Source organism: Pituophis catenifer, unplaced genomic scaffold, assembly GCF_029215685.1.
Source record: "Pituophis catenifer annectens isolate HBS135680 unplaced genomic scaffold, rPitCat1.0.hap2 SCAF_2, whole genome shotgun sequence".
Taxonomy (NCBI): Eukaryota; Metazoa; Chordata; class Lepidosauria; order Squamata; family Colubridae; genus Pituophis; species Pituophis catenifer.
In genome coordinates, this window is record NW_027256882.1 from 120896087 (window position 1) to 120913527 (window position 17441).

The 17441-nt window shown below is 41.8% G+C and overlaps 1 protein-coding gene across 1 annotated transcript in view; it reads right to left on the reverse strand.

Moving 5' to 3' along the window:
• CACNA1A (calcium voltage-gated channel subunit alpha1 A) overlaps positions 1 to 17441 on the reverse strand; it is a 290119-nt gene that overhangs the window by 126568 nt on the left and 146110 nt on the right. The window contains exons 16-22 of the mRNA XM_070937402.1: positions 13584 to 13701; positions 8544 to 8611; positions 7019 to 7125; positions 4978 to 5787; positions 3560 to 4029; positions 3055 to 3193; positions 1802 to 1931 (exon numbers count right to left, since the gene is read on the reverse strand). Coding sequence (XP_070793503.1) covers positions 1802 to 1931; positions 3055 to 3193; positions 3560 to 4029; positions 4978 to 5787; positions 7019 to 7125; positions 8544 to 8611; positions 13584 to 13701 — 1842 coding nt within the window. The remainder of the gene's footprint in view (positions 1 to 1801; positions 1932 to 3054; positions 3194 to 3559; positions 4030 to 4977; positions 5788 to 7018; positions 7126 to 8543; positions 8612 to 13583; positions 13702 to 17441) is intronic.

The window sequence follows — 17441 nt, forward strand, 5'->3', positions numbered from 1 at the left end:
TCCAAAATTGGCACAGAATGTAAGATTTTAATCCTTATTCTCCAATATTTTTAAAAACATATTTTCAAAATTAAATTCTTTTACGTTATTTAAAATATCAACGGTACAAATTTGTTTAGGGAAATGTTTTCGTTCAACCAATGGCTAAGTGCCATATTATACTGAGTACATAACGAGTATGCTAGACTATTATTTAAATTGCAAGTTTAAGGACTATTAAGCAAGAAAGCTTGGGCATACAGTTATCCATTTGATAGCAGTGGCAAAAAGGGCTGGGTTAGTTGCTTTGTTTACTTGTTCTCTCTGTCAAAATCACAGCCACTTTTCTGCTTTGGATGTGCAATTGTACTATACCATTGCCCTTTTCTGTCACCCAGAACCTTCTAATCTAGAGAGGGCTTAACTTTCCTAAGAGATGAATAATCTCCACCGTGTAATAATGTCACTGCTGTAATAATGTTACTCCATCTGGTTACCCTTGTTTTTTAGTTGGCGTATGGTTCCTGGATGTTTGAGTTGCTTTTTCCACATGCCAACATAAAGATTTCTTATTGCTGCCTAATGCAGAATGTCTGCTTCCTGCCCATCCCCCTACTGAGATGCTGTGCTAATTATTTCATTACTGTTTCCTTAGGGATATCTCACAAGACCTGTTCAGAAGTTCTTGAAAAAGAAAGTGCAGTGTAAGATGCTCAGAAGCCAGCCTCTGATTTATTGCTTTCTCTCCCTTTCCATCCATTGTCTCCTCTTTAGTCTATTTAAATTGAAGCACGACTTTTGAACAAGAAAAATATGAAAAGAATTCAAGCTTTTACAGAATACATTCTATCAAGTATAGAATTAAACAATTTCAGCCTAATTTGCACTCAAGGAATACTCTCAAAAATCTAGGATATACATTGGGCATTTAAATATATTCCTGTATGAAGTAAGTCTTAGTAAATACATGAGAAAGAACCAAAAGGACCCATTGTAAAAATGAAACATCATGTAATTCAAAAGGATTTGAGAAAATTGTATTTTAACACTGATATAAATTACACCGGCAAGTTATTCTATCAATTTTATTTTACTAGAAATTTGCACTGATATAGATAGAAAAGAACATGTGATATGATTTTCAGTTGTAGCTCTAATTAACTCATTTGAACCCTATCTCTGAGTGATCAAGAATTACCTTGCACAGTGAAAGCCAAAATAATAATCTTGGATCTGTGATCTATATAGAAGATACCAGAATCCAAGTCAATTGGTCACAGGCATTTGATCTTAATAAGCTCCTACATGATCATGATTCTTATCTACAAGGAGCTTGGTTGCACATTATGTGATAAACATGACTTCACAAACAAAGTATTGCTATATCATGCAGAAATGAAGTTGATTCCCACCTCCCCAAAGAAATAAAGAAACTAAGAAATTAAAAGTCCCCTCTCTCACCACAACATCTTGTTTGCTTCTTTGGTAAAACTCCTATGCAAGAAGGTGGGATACTGTCCAACTTTACTCTGGGTCAGTATCAGCAAACATAAATTTGAAATAAACTGCCGATGGTCCATCAGTATTGAGGAAAGACTAAACAAATATATTTAATTGCTTAAGAAGATTTAGTTTGGGTGGAGACTGCACCTTGCTGAGAATATTTAAAAATATACTTTGCTCCCTTTCACGTGCTGCAAATTTTAGGGCTACTAACTCTATTAATTTTAGTATTCCATGATTCATTTTCATGGCTCGGAAATAGGAGAACAGGAGCTGCAATTTATGTATGCTGCACCAATAGAGACAAAGGAGGACTTACATTATTACGAGGAGCACTCGGCTGTACAGGATCTTCAGCAGCCAATGCAATGCTGCTCATGGCTATCACCATCAGAATGCAGATCTCAAAGTAGCGCAGATTGACAATGTAGTGACAGAGGCGCCGAAAACTAGCACAAATAGGCAAAGATGCATTAGGGAGCATCATGTGTGAAGCAGACATGTAGTTTTCTCTCACTGTGTCAGATAAAAAGACTGGGGCCATCAACACCACACATTAAATTTGGAAAGCAATCAGGGTAGCATATAGATATTTGTTAGTTACTATCTCATAAACTAAACCACTGCACGTTTTTGAAACCAATTTTAGATTACTCACATAACCTGAGTCACATTCTCAATACAAGCTAACGAGCTTGAACCCAACTCACATTTTGACAATCTAATCTATATCAGAATTATTTTTAAAAAATCAAATCACACACATAGCCTGTTGAATCAAGTATTTCACATAGACAATTTTAATCAAATGGCGTCAGGGTTGAACAACCCCGTTCTCTGAGTTTCTTCAGTCCTGAGATAACTTGCCTGTTGGTGAATAACTACAACGACAATAAGTTCTTTTATTATAAAAGACAATCTTTTATTTCAGAAAGTTGTCTTTCAGATTTATTTCATTTTTAATTTCCTTGGTTTTGCTCTTGACTTTTCTTTCATAAAGCAAAGTTCTAAACATAATTACTTTTTTTTATCCTTATGAACCTCTTTCAGGTTTGTCCCCTTTTCAGATCTGTCCTTTATTTTTTCCCAGAAAATATAACCATAACCAAAATTAAGTCACAATAAACCAGTTTTTCCTTTCTCCACTAGCCCTCTTGGGAACGGGGGTGGATGGGTATTGAAGGGGAAATCCTCATCCCATTCTGGGTCTGGCTAAATAAAACCAAAACACAAATTTTGGGAGTCAATAACTCAGCCATGCTAAGGCAGGTGATAGAAGGCAACCAGTTAATTTCAGGATTGAAACAAAAAATAAACGTGATTAACTATACCCAAAGAAAACAGGTTTATATACATACAATTTAAATGTAAAAATCCCTAATAACAAAATATCTTTCTACCTTGTCTGAAGTGACTCCCTCATCCACAACCTCTGTCAACACCCTCACACAAAAGAACCCCAAACTCTTCATCTAGAACCTTGACAGAACCCCTTTCTTTTCTTTCATTGGCCCTCAGGAGTTACCTCTAGGCACTCTCTGGGCATAAGGCTGGCTCAGTCTAGTAACTTACGGATTAGTGGTTGAGAGGATGAACATAGAACTGTACGGTGGCATAGGCTTGGGCCCATCTTCACCTCCCTCATCATCATCTTCCTCTTTTTTCTCTTCCTCTTTCTTTGGCAGAGGCTCTGGATTGGCATTCTTATTGACTGGTAACAAAACCAAAAAGAACATGTAAAGTACAACACAGAGCTGTGGATGTGCAAATAAAAAACAATGTATCATCTTATATATTCAAAATGTCCATTCAAACATGTTATCGAGAAACATAAACGGGTAGTGCCTCCTATCATTCAATCAAACATACAAAGACACCTTTACTAGTACCCGAAGTTATGGTATTATTAATAGATGTTCACTGTGCTTTTAATACACTGCCTCTCTTATACCCACCCTGAATTGTTCCCATATGCTCTCTTAATTCACAGGATCAAATGCATATGAGTCTAACTTTTCTGCCTGATGTCCATGTCACCTGGTTTTAAGTCTACTGATCAAGTACACTTAGTGCTCACCTTGCATTATAGCATTATTGATTGGAGGTGGGAAGGCAGGTGGAATCTCCACTGCTGTGTATTCTGATTTCTTGGCAGTTTTGGGTGGATTGTTTTGGGTTGTGGGATTAGTGACAATAAGGCTGTTCTCTGGATTTTTAGGAGCTCCAGGACTGGCTGGATTGGCAGGGTTACTGGGGGTTTGGCGACTGGTAGAATTCTGAGAGTTGAGAAATGATTGGTCCAAAGGAATAGGTTGATTTTGGGATGTGCAGTGTGGTGTGGAATTTGAGTGGTTTCCTCCTTTGATAGGATCATTCTGAGAATGACTGATGAGATGTGGGTTTGAGGTTTCATTGGTTGCCAATTTATTATTCTTCATGTTGTCAATATCCTCAGATACTGGAGGTTCTAAACGTCCCATATCTTGCTGAATTGGCCTTGTGGTAGATAGGTTTGGTCCTGGTGGATGACCAGAACCTTGGTTTTCTCTGTAGCATATTAAAAAAAGTAAAACATTAGCAACATATTATTTCTTAAATGTCATAGAAATACAACTAATGGTAGCATGGAATATTTAAAGCCATCAGGTTGCTGTTAGTCTCACCACACTCCAAACCAATACCTGGAAGAAGCATTACACAAACACTTTCTATTGCTAAACCTACATTTTAGGATCTAGATTGTTGGGAACAAAATGCAAATAATGCTTCTACATTGTAACCACCCAAAGAGTGCTGTAAAGCACTATGGGGTGATAATAAGCCTAAATATTAATGCTATTTTCTTCATCCATGGTCCATTTCCCAGTCCCTCTTAAACATTTTGAACAGCCATATGTCCATAAAATGAACTTGTATTAGCAAAAGGTGTCTCCCCCCTTTATAGATTCATGGGAATCCCACATGCATGTGGAAATACTGGTTGTACAATAATCCAACTGTATGTAAACTAAAGGGCAATTGATGAAATAGTACCATGCATGCATTTGTGTGCAAATTATACATTCTCTATTGCAAAATCAGATGTTCTAACTCAGGAGTTTTCAATCCCCAGGCTGCGGCCCAGAACTGGGCTGTGGCTTGTTGGGAACTGGGCCATGCAAGCAGCTTGTGCGCATGCAAAACCATCCCCTCTACCCCCTTGCTACCGCCACTACTGGTCCACAGACTCAGAAAGGTTGGGGACCACTGTTTTAACTAGCAATCCATTTATCACCAAAGAAGCTTTATCTCTTTGACATTCTAATCAGTTTTCATGTAGGAAATTTGACCAACTAATTTAATTCAAATAAAAACTTCTCCCTAAATCTCAAAATAATTATTTAACCTTTTATAAGAATTTATGTGAGTTGGTATTCTAAAGTAATTGTAAGGAAATTATTCGGCATGATTTCAGAAGCCCCCAAATGATTGCATTTCAGTCCTGTTCTTACTCACTTCCTGCGTCGGTGTCGGCGTTCCTTGCCATCGACTTCATAAGCAGACTGTCCAGCATGCCGGTGCCGTCGGCGCCTTTCTCCATCAGGATGTTCCCCACCCATGTCAGTTCGTACAGGCCTGCTCCCCTCACGATGCCGAGGGCGACGCTCAACTCTGCCACTCTGTTCACCACTTCCATCATCTGGTATTCGGCGGTGTGTTCTATGCCGCCGGTGCTCCCGTTCACCATCTACCGTACGAGGTGATCCACTTTGACTTTCTTTGCTACCTTGTCGCCAGCGGTGGGGATCTAAATTTTTGATGCGCTCTGAGGCACAGTCACCATGATAACCCTGCTCTGGAATGACACTATGCTCCTTGCTGGGATAATCAATATCATGACATCTACTTTCTTGATTAAAGTCTATTTCCTTGCTATTGCTCCTTGGGTGTCGAGGCTCCAAGCTTCCTGAGTCGGGACGCTCATACAGGTGGGATTCTCGTGAATGTGCATGGTAACGGGGTGGTTTTCGTAGGAATTCCACAGACCGCTGCTGTCCAAAGTGGGGATTCAAGGGTGGCTCACTGGGACGTGTCTTGTTGGTGTTGTTATTCCGATTTTCTTGAGGATCTACCACCAGTGGTCTGTCTAAGTGAGTTTTCATGTCTGGACGCATTTGCCGGGCGTATGTAACTTTCCAATGATCCTCAGGATCCATCTCATTGTATAGGGCCTCTCTACTTGCCAGTAAATTCTGTTTCCGCATTTCACTTGTCCGTTGTTCCCAAACAGATTTGCTGCCTTTTTGATTCTTTTGCTGCTCTTTCCTATGGGGAAAAAAGGATAGATTTTTAAAAATGTTTTCTGTGCAATAAAAGCTCTGTCTAAACCCAGTATTTCCTACCTTAAGTCACTTTGGAGGTGTGGACTTTATTCCTAGAATTGTACAATTAGCTTAGCTATGGTTAAGGATTGAGAGTTGAAATCAATATATCTGAAGAGCTTTCAGTATCAGGTTCTCAAGGAGATCTAATATTCTTGTTAGGGTACTATACTACTGTGTCATCTGTACCTAATCAATATTTTTTTTCAGAACATCCAGTTTATACCTTCTTAGAAACAATGTAAGGCAGAAGAAAATGGCATTTGTAACCATCTGTGAATTAGGCTTTTATGGCGAAATATATTTGAGCAACTGTATCCCTTTTTGGTCTTCTGCTGAGTTTTTGTAAACTTGATAAAGTAGTGGGAAAAAGTGGGCAGATGAAAGCAACTTATGCAAAAATGGTAAGAATCTTCTAAATAAATGATTTTTATTTTGAGACACAATTTGTTTTGCTTTTTTCTGCACACATTTAAACTCTAACACGACATAAATGCAATTCTCGATCCCAAAACGTTGCACATCCATAAATACCAATGTTGGTGATTATAATTGCAATTGAAATTGGTAACAGTATCAATGAGATGTTTAGATTGGACGTGGCATTTTTTATCATTTTTACTGATACTAAGCTGATTACCAAAGTCTGATGTTCCAGAAGATAAGTGACACAACTCTTCAGCTGGATGTTTTATTGGTATGACTGGAAACAACATGCAAAGCCAGAGAAAATACTAGGTTTATGAATTGCTCCTAACCTGCCAGGAAAATGGCTAATGAATCTAGATATGTACAACCATGTTCAATATTATACTAATTTGAGATGCAACAGAGAATCTTTCTGTCTGGGTTTAAGAAACTAATAAATAGTCATGTGTCTTGATTCTTATTTTGTACTGCCTGCTGTTATGGGATGATAAATAGAAATAATTTGGGCTGCAGCTTACTTTCCTATCTCAATTCTCTCTATGTACCCCACAGTTCTACATATATTATGAAAGACCAAGATTAGGAAAGATTTTCCTCCATAAACTGTCCCCACCATTTAACAGAACCTCAAGTACATTGTCTCACTAGAGACCATTCACCAAGATCCAGAAATGATCATTAATCTACCTTCCTTTGCAGAAAACGTAGGGTAACATGGGACAGAGATCCATCAATATAGCACTTACACTGCTATTGACATGTTGGCTGCAGAAAGAGGACTCACTTCTGCTACTTCCTTCGCCTTCTGGAGGGCAAGTTTCTGGTTAGCTGCTTCTTCTTCTTCTTGTTCATCCTGCGAAGGCCATATATTAGAGAGGATCTGCTAATGTCCTTACTCTTCCTACTGAAACCAAGAGCCATTCTTCCGTTTCATGATGTATCTATTGCTTTGAATATAAGGGGCTACATGCTATTCATAAGATAAGGTCAAGAGCCCTCTTAATAATGTACTTTTACAATTCAATGAAGTAACTGCATTTTTCCTATGATCACCAGTATATGCTATAGAAATAGTAGGACAGATGCAAAAGGAGAACATATCGAAGTATTTATAAAAGAGAGAGGCACAGAAGTACAAAACCTTTCTGGCATTAACAAATATAAAATTTAAATGTAAAGTTTGAATTTGTCTTCATGTCCTGCTTACTGCAGCACAAAAACGACTTGCTGATTATTTTTCAGGAATATCTCCTCATGACATCACCTGTATTTCACTGCTGGCCTGCTGTGGAGGCAGCCAGATATTGTTTGCTGTTAAAGAGGGTTCCCCCCCCCACCTTCTTCTTCAGTAATTGTTCCTTTGAAACTGTCCCACATTAAATTTGTAAGAACAGCACAGTTTCCCAGCCTCGTCGCTGAGGCACAGTAAAGCTTACATTGTGTTGGCCTATTTTTGGGCTAAAAGAATGGAAGGAACTCATGTTTAGCTTTAGGTATTTTTTCAGAGCAGCATATTCAGGCAAGAGCTAAACCTTCACTACTGTGAAGCTAAACTGAAAGTGAGAACTTAGAACTTCATAAAACAGAATCACCTTGCACAAAAGAGATTTGCTCTTTTGTGTCATATAATTTATACCAGAGCTTAGCAATAAAAGATCCCATGTGCCAGGTCATCTTTCACTAGCAATCTTTAAATTAAAATTATATTTTAAAAAAATAGCAGAAACCCATGAGATTATTAAGACTTGGAAGGTTTGAGCAATTTTTCATCAATGAATGAGAGTATGCCGAAATTTTGCATGAAATTTCACAAGGTTTTAGCATTCTTACATGAGACTTTATAAGATCTTGTGGGTCTTGAGTAATAACAAGGGTGGGGAGGTGCCATCATTTGATATCAAATGATGGTACCCATGTTCTGAAAAAATTACGAACCTTTGGACAGCAGCAATTAATATTGGATTGTAAAATCCATGTGCCCCTTGAAGAGCGTGGATGTCAATTCAGCAGCCCTACAATTCCATGCATATAGAAATACACATTTGGTTCATGGAAAACAATCAGACAGAGATTAAATCCGATTGGACGTAAACGTGTATGTAATACTGGGTGTCATCAGCCAACATGACAATACTAGCTTTGATTGGAAAATCACTGATTTATAACTGGGTTCAATGGATGGGGTAATGATTCTTTCCTCCACTTCAATAATCACATTTAGTAAACAAGCATTCCACAATCTCTTGTCCATTGCTAGAGAAGCAGTCTTACCTTGGTGAGCTCTTGTGCATTGGCCAAATTATCCACAGCAATAGCCAAGAACACATTGAGCAAAGTGTCTAAATGTTGAGAGTTAAGGTAATATTAGAAACTGTTCATGATCTAATTTCAGTTTATTTTAGAAAATAAATTCAATTCCTTCAATTTGCTTGTAGGCCTTTCCCCCAAAGATTGCCCAGAGTTCATTGAATTTAATTACTCAAAAGGAATAGTTATTTAACTGTAAGATCCCCCCACAAAGCTCTCCAAGAGTGCTCTGAATGATGTAGAAGTCAGGTTTTAGTAACAATGCTTGACTGCTTGTGATGGCCTTTCTTTTTCACAAATTAAATGTAATGAATAACTAGCTGAATCTCTGAATCTTGAGCATGAATCTGTCTCCAACCTTCGCCTTGTAGCAAAGGTTGTTGAGGCCGTGGTGGCGTACCAACTCCCACAATTCCTGGAGGAAGCTGATTACCTAGACCCGTACCAATCGGGTTTCAGGCGCGGCCACAGCACGGAAACGGCATTGGTCGCCCTGGTGAATGATCTCTGGCGGGCCCGGGATGGGGGCTGTTCCTCCATTCTGGTGCTACTTGACCTCTCGGCGGCTTTCGATACCATCGACCATGGTATCCTACTGCGACGGCTCCGGGTGTTGGGAATAGGGGGCACTGTGTTACAGTGGTTCTCCTCCTACCTCTCAGTCCGTACGCAGTTTGGGCAGGGGGTCAGAGATCCTCCCCTAGGCCCCTCATGTGTGGGGTGCCGCAGGGGTCGGTTCTCTCCCCCCTGTTCTTTAACATCTACATGAAGCCGCTGGGTGAGATCATTCGTAGTTTCGGGGTGGGATATCATCAGTACACTGATGATACCCAATTGTATATCTCCACCCCGGACCAACCCAGGGATGCCCTTTCTGTGATGTCAAAGTGCCTGGAGGCGGTACAGGTCTGGATGGGTAGAAACAGGCTCAGATTCAACCGCTCCACGACTGAGTGGCTGTGGATACCGGCATCGCCTGATCTAGCTACCCCATCACTTTTGATGGGAGGGGAGCTACTTACTCCCTCTGAAAAGGCTCGCAATCTTGGCATCCTCAATTCACGGCTGTCCTTGGTGGACCATCTATCGGCCATGACAAGGGAGGCCTTTGCACAGGTTCACCTAGTGCGCAGTTGTGGCCTTTCCTAGACAGGGATGCCCTCCTTACAGTCACTCAAGCTCTCATTGTCTCTCGGTTGGATTACTGCAATGCCCTCTACATGGGGCTATCCTTGTGGTGCACCTGGAGGCTCCAGCTAGTCCAGAATGCGGCTGCGCGGGTTGTTACGGGTGCTTCCTGTTACTCTCGTGCAACACCTCTCCTGCGCGAGCTGGATTGGCTGCCGGTGGCCTTCCAGATCCGCTTCAAGGTGCTGGTATTGATCTATAAAGCCCTACATGGCATGGGCCAGGGTACTTGCAGGACCACCTCCTACCAGCCTCCCACCGCCCTGTGCGTTCACATAGAGCTGCCCTCCTCCAGGTGCTGTTGGCCAGACAGTGTCAGCTGGCGACTCCCAGGATGAGGGCATTCTCTGTGGCCGCACCGACCCTTTGGAATGGATTACCCACCGAGCTCTGGACGGCTCCCGATCTCCGCACTTTCCGCGCTGGCCTGAAGACATGGCTGTTCCATGGTTTTTAATTAAATTTTAAGGGGTTCAGGGGTGACCAAAGGGGGTTTGGGGGGTAGCCAACCAAGGTCAAGGCCAGGTCTGGCGGGGGATTGCGGCATTGGGGGTGCAGGGTTGAACACCAGGGAGGGGGCTAGAGCTCGATCTAATGAGGGCTGTTTGATTTGTACTGTGGGTGGGAGGGGCAGGTATGGTGGAAGTAGGGGGCCATATCATGTTATGGGAGTGCGCACCCACTATCTTCGAGTGATTGCGCACTCCGGTCCCCAATGCTTTTCTCGTTCCCCATGTAGCACAGATCCTCAGGGCCTGAGCTATCAGCTGATGTTGTGCAACACCAGGTCTGTGATAAATAAGGCCTCCCTCATTTATGATCTTATTCAGGAGGGGGGAGCGGATGTGGCGGGTATTACGGAGACCTGGCTGGGGCCGGAAGGGGGGGTGCCCCTTGTTGAAATGTGCCCACCAGGTTTCCGAGGATTCCATCAGCTGAGGGCTCAGGGTAGGGGCGGGAGGGGGGGGTGGCAGTTATTATTGAAGAAAGTCTATGTCCGAGGGAGGCCACTGTACTTCAGATAGCCGGATGTGAGTCCGTCCTTGTGAAGTGGGGTCGTGGGGTACAGATGGGCCTGCTGATTACATACTTGGCTCTCTGCTGCATGGCAGCAGCCCTGCCTGAGCTGCCTGACGTGATAGCCGGGGTGATGGTTGATACCCCCAGGCTTATGGTTACGGGGGATTTCAACCTGCCATCTGTCAGCGAAACGTCTATGGCGGCTCGGGAGTTCTTGGCTTCCATGACAGCCTTGGACCTGACCCAGTTAGTTCAAGGCCCTACTCACATGGGTGATCTGTCCCCGTCCCCACACACACACAATGGGGGGACACACTCTGGACTTGATTTTTGTCACTGGTCAGTGGCAGAATGATCTGGAAATAGGGGATTTAGTCATCGAGCCCTTGTCATGGTCTGATCACTCCCTCCTTTGCATGGACTTTTGAACCGCTACACCTCGCCGCAGGGAGACGGAACCGACTAGGTGGTTCTGTCCCAGGTGCCTGATGGGCCCGGATAGGTTCCTGATGGAGCTTGGAGCATTCCCTGAGGCTCTGGCTCACGGTGCGACTGAAGAACTGGTGGCCGCCTGGGATAGGGCGGCAGCTGGAGCTTTGGACTGCGTTGTGCCTTTGCGGCCTCTAACCCGGTGCCGATCTCAATTGGCTCCCTGGTTTTCCGAGGAGCTGAGAGAGAAGAAGCGCCGGAAAAGATGCCTGGAGAGTGATTGGAGGGCCAGTCGCTCCGAATCTGACTGAACACTGGTGAGGTCTCATATTAAGATCTACCTAGTGGCGATAAAAGCGGCAAAATGTAATTATTTTTCTGCTCTTATCGGGTCTGCAGAGAACCGCCCAGCAGCCCTGTTTAGGGTGACCCACTCCCTACTTCATCCGGGAGCGAGGGATGACCCCTTGCAGGGCAGGGCTGAGGATTTTGTGCAATTCCTGCATGACAAAGTCACTCAGATTCGGGAAGGTCTGGACTCTGATTGGGTAGATCTGGATGGGATGATGGAGGGGGGTCTTGAGAATGTTATCTGGGAGGGGTTTGACCTTGTGACTCCCGAGGATGTGGACAGGATTCTGGGGAGACTTAGCGCTGCCACATGTTTATTGTATCCATGTCCCTCCTGGTTGGTGCTGGCCTCCCGGGAGGTTACACGAGGCTGGCTCCAGGGGATTATTAACGCTTCTTTGAGCGAGGGTTACTTCCCCCCCTCTTTGAAAGAGGCGATGGTGAGGCCCCTCCTAAGAAGCCCTCCCTGGACCCGGCTGTATTAGCGAATTATTGCCCAGTCTCCAACCTTCGCTTTGTGGCGAAGTTTGTTGAGAGTGTGGTGGTGCGACAACTTCCCCAGTACCTGGATGAAGCCGATTATCTAGATCCATTCCAGTCAGGCTTCAGGCCAGGGCACAGCACGGAAACGGCATTGGTCGCATTGGTTGATGATCTCTGGAGGGCTCAGGACAGGGGTTGCTCCTCTGTCCTGGTCCTATTAGATCTCTAAATGGCTTTTGATACCATCGACCATGGTATCATGCTGCAACGATTGGAGGGGTTGGGAGTGGGGGGCACCATGATGCGGTGGTTCTCCTCCTTCCTCTCCGACCATGTGCAGTTTGTGTTGGCAGAGGGGCAGAGGTCGACCTCAAGGCGCCTTGTATATGGGGTGCCGCAAGGGTCAGTCCTCTCGCCCCTTCTGTTCAACATTTATGTGAAGTTGCTGGGCGAGATCATCTGTTGTTTCCGGGCGAGATTCCACCAGTACGCTGACAATACTCAGCTGTACATCTCCACCCTGGACCACCCCAATGATGCCCTTGACGTGATGTCCCAGTGCCTGGAGGCTGTGCGGATCTTGGTGGGGAGAAACAAGCTCAAACTCAACCCCTCCAAGACGGAGTGGCTGTGGCTCCCGGCGTCCCAGTATAGTCAGCTGGTTCTATCGCTGACTATTGGGGGCAACACCTTGGCCCCCTCAGAGAGGGCTCACAACTTGGGCGTTCTCCTGGATGCATGGCTGTCTTTGGAAGATCACATGACGGCCGTAGCCAGGGGAGCTTTTTATCGGGTTCGCCTGATGCACCAGTTGCGTCACTTTCTGGACCAGGATGCCCTGCGCACAGTCACTCATGCCCTCGTCACGTCACGTCTGGACTACTGCAACGCTCTCTACATGGGGCTCCCCTTGAAGAGCACTCAGAGGCTCCAACTGGTCCAGAATGTGGCTGCGCGGGTGGTTATGGGTGCGATGCGGCGCATCCACGTAATACCCCTCCTGTGCAAGCTGCACTGACTCCCGGTGGTCTTCCGGGTGCGATTCAAGGTGTTGGTTACCAACTTTAAAGCGCTCCATGGCTGTACACCGCCCTGAGTCCTTTGGGAGAAGGGCGGTATAGAAATCTAATAAACTCTTAAACTCCAGCAGACTCCCTGATCATTCTACGAGGTTTTAAATTTGGGGATTTTAATTTTAGATTGGTTTTAGATTTTATTGTTATTGTTTTTTATTTATGTGAGCCGCCCCATGTCCTTCGGGAGAAGGGCGGCATATAAATTTTAATAATAAATAAATAAATAAATTGATGATATGTTTAAAAAGAAGTTGCATTCCTTTATTTGCACTACTTAAAAAGGAGCAGAATTCTCTCATTGATTTGAAGAAGGAATATTTCTCTAGCTGTGCAACACATCATCAAGATGGAAGAATCACCTACTTTGTACTGTAGCAATCACCGGTCAGTGCCTTCCATGCATAATTCACAACACAATCTCTAAAATAAGATAATATATTTCTTTGTAAAAGGATACAGTTACCAAACAAGGTCAGGACTATGAAATAGATTGAAAACATCATTCCTTTATCAACACCGCCCTGAGATTGGATACCATGATACATCACTTCATTCCAGTCTTCACCAGTCAGGATCTGAAAAATTCAATTAATTACTTCAACCCCAAACAAATTGCTTAGCCTTTATAAAATTGCAAAGTGGATTCAATATTAATCAATTGGGGAATTCAATAGACATCATGATATTACATGTGAAGAAGGCCAGAATTTAAATGTAATATTGTTATTTGGTAATACTAGACAATTTCCACCCTATCTATTCTTCCCTTTCAGAGGAAGGGTTAAGATAAAGCTATAGGGTTCCAGTAACTGGATTTTCTGAATCTTTGCTATAACTTAGGCATCAAGCAAAAGCCTAAGTAGGCAGTTCCAGTCAAGGGTGATGGGGGAAAATACCTCAAACTCCTGGCTATTTAGTTTTCTCACATTTCTCACCCATCTTATTTAACAGTTATGTGAAACTTCTGGAAAATGTCATCGGCTGATATTGATAAGATATCATCAGTATTCTGATATACCTGAACTGAATAGAAGATGCTGTACTGTAGCCATCCTGCCTTAGATTCTGGAACTTGCAAGGGACTGGTTAGGTTGAAAGAGGTTCAAGTTGCAAATCTGCAAAACACAGTGGCTGATTCTTCACAAATAATTTGGCTTCTTATAGAAGCTCCAGCTTTGGCTCTGGCCCTTGAAGGAGCGGGTCCATGATCCAGAGATTCCCATGGACTCCTGGCTCCTATTGGAACAACGTAGAGATCATGGCAAGGAAAACATCTGCCCAGCCTTGATTAGTGCAGCAGGTTTTTGGAGCCTTGTGCTCAGCTACAGCCACTATGCCCTCATCACCATATACCTGGCTATTGCAAAGCACTCTACTTTTGGTCGCCTTTGAAGAATACTTCGGTCAGTTCAAACAGACTAGCTGATGAGAGGGAAACTAACCTCTCCTTTGATTGCTATGCTACTTCCGGATACAACTCAAAATGTTATCACCAATACAGCCCTACGCAGTACAGTTTCTGATTATCTGTGGGCTCACCTGCTGCAAGTAGCTCCCAGGCCTTGGAATCAGGCGGATAGGAAACCCCTGTTTGTAATGTTTTTGATATGTAGTCTGGATTGCCTTTTTGTAATTATTGTTTATAATTCGTTCCAGTTTATTTTATTGTACTTTGTTTTTATGTTGTTTTTATTTTGGTGAGCTGCCCAGAGTTGGTTGGAATCACACTGCATCAAAACTGAATAACTAATATTAACAAATGATAATACATGTCCTGCATGTTTGAGCTGTAAATATATGCTGCTTATTTTAAGTCCCTGGGAAATTTGCCTTCTCTGTGGTTGCCTCAAAATTTGACTCCAATGTAAAAAAATTGAGGTGGTTATTGACATAGTTAGCAGCTTTATTTTTTTCATTTTTATTCTTCTATGATTTGTAATGCTATGTTTTATATAATACAGTATATGCAAAGTCCTATGATTGGGATAGCATAAAGATCCTATAAATCAGGCCTATCAAAATGGCGGCCTGAGGGCCAGATACGGTCCATGCAGGCCAAACCCATCCTCGTTCCGCAAAGGCAAAAAACATCCCGATACTTAATGATACAGCCTGTGATGTGATCGGGTTTGACATTCCTGCTATAAATCATATTATATTTATTTTAGCCCAGCCACTATATTTTTAATTCTTACTACCAAAATGCCTTTAAATTTCCTTTGTTATAATGCCAATTCTTTATTTACGTTACAATATTTTGAACATGTCCCAATCCTAAACAAACCCTGAGCAGGAATTAGGGCTTGATGTCATTTTTGTCTCCTTTTTTTTTCCTACTGTATAGAACACTTTTCTACAGTTTTAAGGAAATTAAACCAATCCAGCCATAAAGTATACAACTCAAGAGATACAATAATAAATTATTAAATTTATATGCCACTTGCTTCCCAGCAACTCTGGATGGTTTACAAATTGTTAAAAAATAAATTTAAAACAATAAAAAATTTAAAAAGCCAACTATGATCTCATAGACATCGACCTCTCATTTCTTAATTGGCAAATTCTATTCTCTGACTATAACACTGCTAAAGACCATTATAACATTTTCTTGCTCGAAGTCAATAGAATTATTAAACTATATGTACCACTAATCATCACCAAAACCAGGAAAAACAAATTACCCATATCAATAAGAAACCTCCAATCCCCCCCCAAAAAATCCCTCTGGCGAAAAAACAAAACTGGCTATGTAACTAACTTTATTTTTTTTCCATATTTTTTTATTATTAACATATAAAAAAAAAGAAATTAACATACATAACATACATGAATCATAATATATAATATATAACAATATACAAAATACAAAAATCAACAAGTGCACCCCCACCCCTTGGGATCATTCCTGCTTCCAGAATCTTAAAGCTTCTTCTGGTGGTGGTGGTATCCCTCTTCCTCCAGAAAACACATATATTAGGAACTGTTTCCAGATTCCATTGAAATCGTTTACCTTCATTATGCCTCTCCTTACTTTAATATTGCAAGTCAATTTATCATTTATGGCAATATCCCAAACTTCCTTATACCATTCTTCCAAATTATAAACACCTTATATCTTCCAGTTCCTAGAAATCATTAGCCTTGCTGCGGTCAACAAATTTATTATCAATTCTTTAGTCTCTTTTTTACATTTTATATCTTCCAATAGTGAGAGTAATGCTACCTTTGGTGCCTCTTCTACCTTTATTCCTACAATTTCTTCTATCTCCTTAAACACCATCTTCCACAATTTTTGCACAAATTTACAATCCCACCACATATGTAAATACGTTCCTTTTTCCCCACAACCTCTCCAACAGTTATCTGAATAGTGCTGATTCATATTGCTTAATCTAACTGGAGTTAAGTACCATCTCCATACCATTTTGTAGTAATTCTCTTTTATTCTTACTGACATATTTCTCAACACTCTTTGTTGCCAAATTCTGTCCCAACTCTGTTGCCCTATTTGTATCTTCAAATCAGTTTCCCATACCATCTTTCCAAAATTTCCCCTCTTCTCTTCCTCCAACAATATTTTATAGATTCCACTCATTAAGCCTTTTATCCCTTTATTTTCTTCCTTTACAGTTTGATTTTTTTCAATTAATTCCTCAAACCTCGTTAACTCTCTACACTCTCCATTTTCTCTTATCCAGTTTTTAGTCCATTGTTCCACTTGGCTATAATTTAACCAAGACAACCGTTTTCCTCCTAGAACCTCTTCCAATTCCCCACGTGTCCTCATTCCTCCTAACCATTCCCTTAATTTCATTTTATTTTTCTCTTTTAAAATTTCATTCACTTTATTCTTCAAATTCCCTGGGAACTTTTCCAAAATTACTACTGGTGATAATGGAGAGTTCTTCGGAAGCAACCTCCCTTTATATTTACTCCAAATTTCCCAAATTTTAACTAACTTTAAAAGCCACTACAAAAATATATGCCACCAAATAAAGACTGAATGCACCAATTACCACATCAAACAAGAAGAAAACCTTCTGAGCACGAAATCCAACCGCACCTTCTATAATTTTGTAAACAACAAACTTAAAGACTCGAGATCCATCCCACCCCTAAAAGGACCTAACAGGTCCTTTTATGCAATGATGAAGCAGTTAAAGCAAACCTCTTTAACACATTCTTCGGCTCAGTCTTTGTAAACAGCAATGGCTCATGCTCATGCTCAACCTTCCCTAGCCGTACCACTAATAACTACAACTATCTAACACAAATAGATTTCACAGACAATAACGTTGAAAAGGCACTACGTAGA